The sequence below is a fragment of the Polyodon spathula genome, chromosome 5 (genome assembly GCF_017654505.1).
Source record: "Polyodon spathula isolate WHYD16114869_AA chromosome 5, ASM1765450v1, whole genome shotgun sequence".
NCBI classification, from domain to species: domain Eukaryota; kingdom Metazoa; phylum Chordata; class Actinopteri; order Acipenseriformes; family Polyodontidae; genus Polyodon; species Polyodon spathula.
The window spans coordinates 13,761,068-13,763,629 of NC_054538.1; the positions used below are offsets into that span (position 1 = coordinate 13,761,068).

Genomic DNA, 2,562 nt, shown 5'->3' on the forward strand with positions numbered 1-2,562 from the left:
ATAAAATAAGAAATACATTTAAAACGCCTTATGTCCACGTAAGAATGTGTGTACATACACGTGTATAGACCTTCATATCTGAATAATCATTATGTATTTATTTATTGATTGATTGATTGATTTATATTCATAGAGCCAAATCAAAAAACGGAGGTCGCTGTTTAAGAGAAAAACTGGATAGACTGGGTCTAAATTTACCAGCAGGGAGGAGGAAAGCAGCAAACGTCACTCTGCTGACTTCCTTAGTAGAAGGTAAATAGATTTATATAGGATTTATTATTATTATTATTATTATTTATTATTTATTATTATTATTATTATTATTATTATTATTATTATTATTATTTCTAATTAAACCTTATTTTAGTTATGTTAAAGTAAATGTAACCGTATCTAGTCACATTCTTTGGCGAAATAAGAACTAGGTGGCTTTTTGATTTTTAGGTTAGGACTGCCCCTAAATCATTCTTTGTGCGCCTGATTGGGGGGGGGGGGGGGGGGGGGGTCATTTTCTGTGCCCCTTTTATTTAATTTGTGCTCATGCTTTTGTCTCAAGGTGAAGCTCTTCATTTGGCTCGGGATTTTGGTTACACCTGTGAAACAGAGTTTCCAACCAAAGCAGTGGGGGAGACTTTAGCCAGGCAGCACATCGAACAGAAGGAGCAGACAGCCCGGAAGAAAATGATATTAGCGACCAAGTATGCGCTTCTTTTTTTTTACATTTTATTTGACGATTAATATGTTGTGATACAGTTTTTTTTTAAATTATTGCCTCTCCTTTTTCATCTATCGTCAGACAGGTTTGTAAAGAATTTCAGGACTTGTTAAGCCAGGACAGGTCGCCACTTGGATCTTCTAGACCAACCCCAATCCTAGACATCGATATACAGAGACATCTAACACATTTTAGGTACAATATTAATCCATCAGTATTGCATTCTTAAAATGTCTAATTTTCCATTTGCCAATTTACAGTATGTTACTTTAAATGTACAGCCATTTACTGCAAAACAGTATGCTACGATTGCATCGAAAGGCATATTCTATTGAGCTGCATAATTATTAAATTACTCATGTATATAATGAATATATAGAGACATGTAATATACTCTCGAACCGTCACAGCCGATAATAATGCATGCCCCATTCATCGGGCTACTTTAGGTTCGGTTTTACATGGTAAAAATAAAAGAAAATGCTTAGCAATGAAATTAAAAACCTTTGCAGCATTTTGCAAAAACATGTTTGTATTTATTACAATTGCTTGACAGTATAGCCATGTTCAGCTGTATCGTTTACAGCATAGGCTTACAAAAAAGATTATTTAATAATGAAAAGCTAAATTAAAAGTGCATTTCCTTTCTTTCTTTTTTTTTTTTTTACAGCCTAATAACACATGGATTTGGAACGCCGGCAATTTGTGCTGCACTCAGCACCTTTCAAACTGTTTTAAGTGAAATGCTAAACTACTTAGAAAAACATTCAACAAACAAAAATGGCGGCACATCGGACTCCAACCAGATTAATTCCAACTCTGAAAAAACACCCTTGCGGAAAACATCAGAAACACAGTCCAAAGATGGAAAGAGCGAAAAAACAGAGTAACACACCTGCCACAAACCAGCTGGTAACCTACAGTGACAAGAGCTTCTATGCTGCTGAATGTTTTATAGTTGTTGGTGCAGTGGGACAAAAAAATATAGAAAGATTGTACAATATGTAATAATGTCAAGAACCAGCTTTTTATTTCACATAACTATCTTGTGAACCTTATATTTTATTTGTATTCTTCTTAATATTTTGAACACCTACATTTTAAGTCTTCGAAGGGTTGTCAGAATGGTTCTCCTTGATTGTGCCTAGATCTTTTATAGGAGACTTTCTAATAAGGTCACCCTATTATAATGAAGAAAACCCCCCAACTAAAGATTGAAACAGGTGGCTGGAGACAAAAACTAAAACAAAAAAAACAAACAAAAAAAACCCCTATGGTTTGCTGATTTAATTTACAATAGATCTTCAGCTCTGACAAGGTAATATTAAATAAAAAATTAAAAGCCAAGACCTTAACATTCAAATACTCTTAGATCAACAATAACAAGATATAGTAACTGTACTTTCCCATTAGGGTACAATGTATGCTTCTTTTGGAATACGAAATTATGCTGTTCAGAGAACTTTAAACTTTTCTGTCACATTTGTTAACATTTGGTGCCTTATTTGGTTCAACATTGAACCAGTATGTATGGTTCCTTCACTGAATCTTTGCATGATTACTAATTATATAAGTTTATAATGCAATGTTTTTAACAAGTGTTAAGGAAATCTGAAATCTTCAGAAAAGTTCCCTTTAGAACCCTTATAACAAAATCTTCTAAAACCATAAGGACCTTTGTTGTCAACGAACCTTGGAAAAACAGAAAAAAAACTTAATTTGAATACTAGAGGGAACAAAATGTATAGTAGCTTACCACAGCACAATGTTACTATTTTACAAAATATATGTTCCTCCTCGCTATATTTTTAAGATACAATAAGCTATTTACACTAATGCACGTTTAG

General features: G+C 33.3%; 1 protein-coding gene across 1 annotated transcript in view; it reads left to right on the forward strand.

Annotated features, from left to right (window-relative positions):
- LOC121315369 (transcription factor AP-2-delta-like) overlaps nt 1–2,562 on the forward strand; it is a 9,787-nt gene extending 7,225 nt beyond the window's left edge. Inside the window, exons 5-8 of the mRNA XM_041249393.1 lie at nt 134–252; nt 557–698; nt 797–910; nt 1,386–2,562. Of these exons, the coding sequence (XP_041105327.1) occupies nt 134–252; nt 557–698; nt 797–910; nt 1,386–1,605 (595 nt within the window). The 3' untranslated portion in view covers nt 1,606–2,562. The remainder of the gene's footprint in view (nt 1–133; nt 253–556; nt 699–796; nt 911–1,385) is intronic.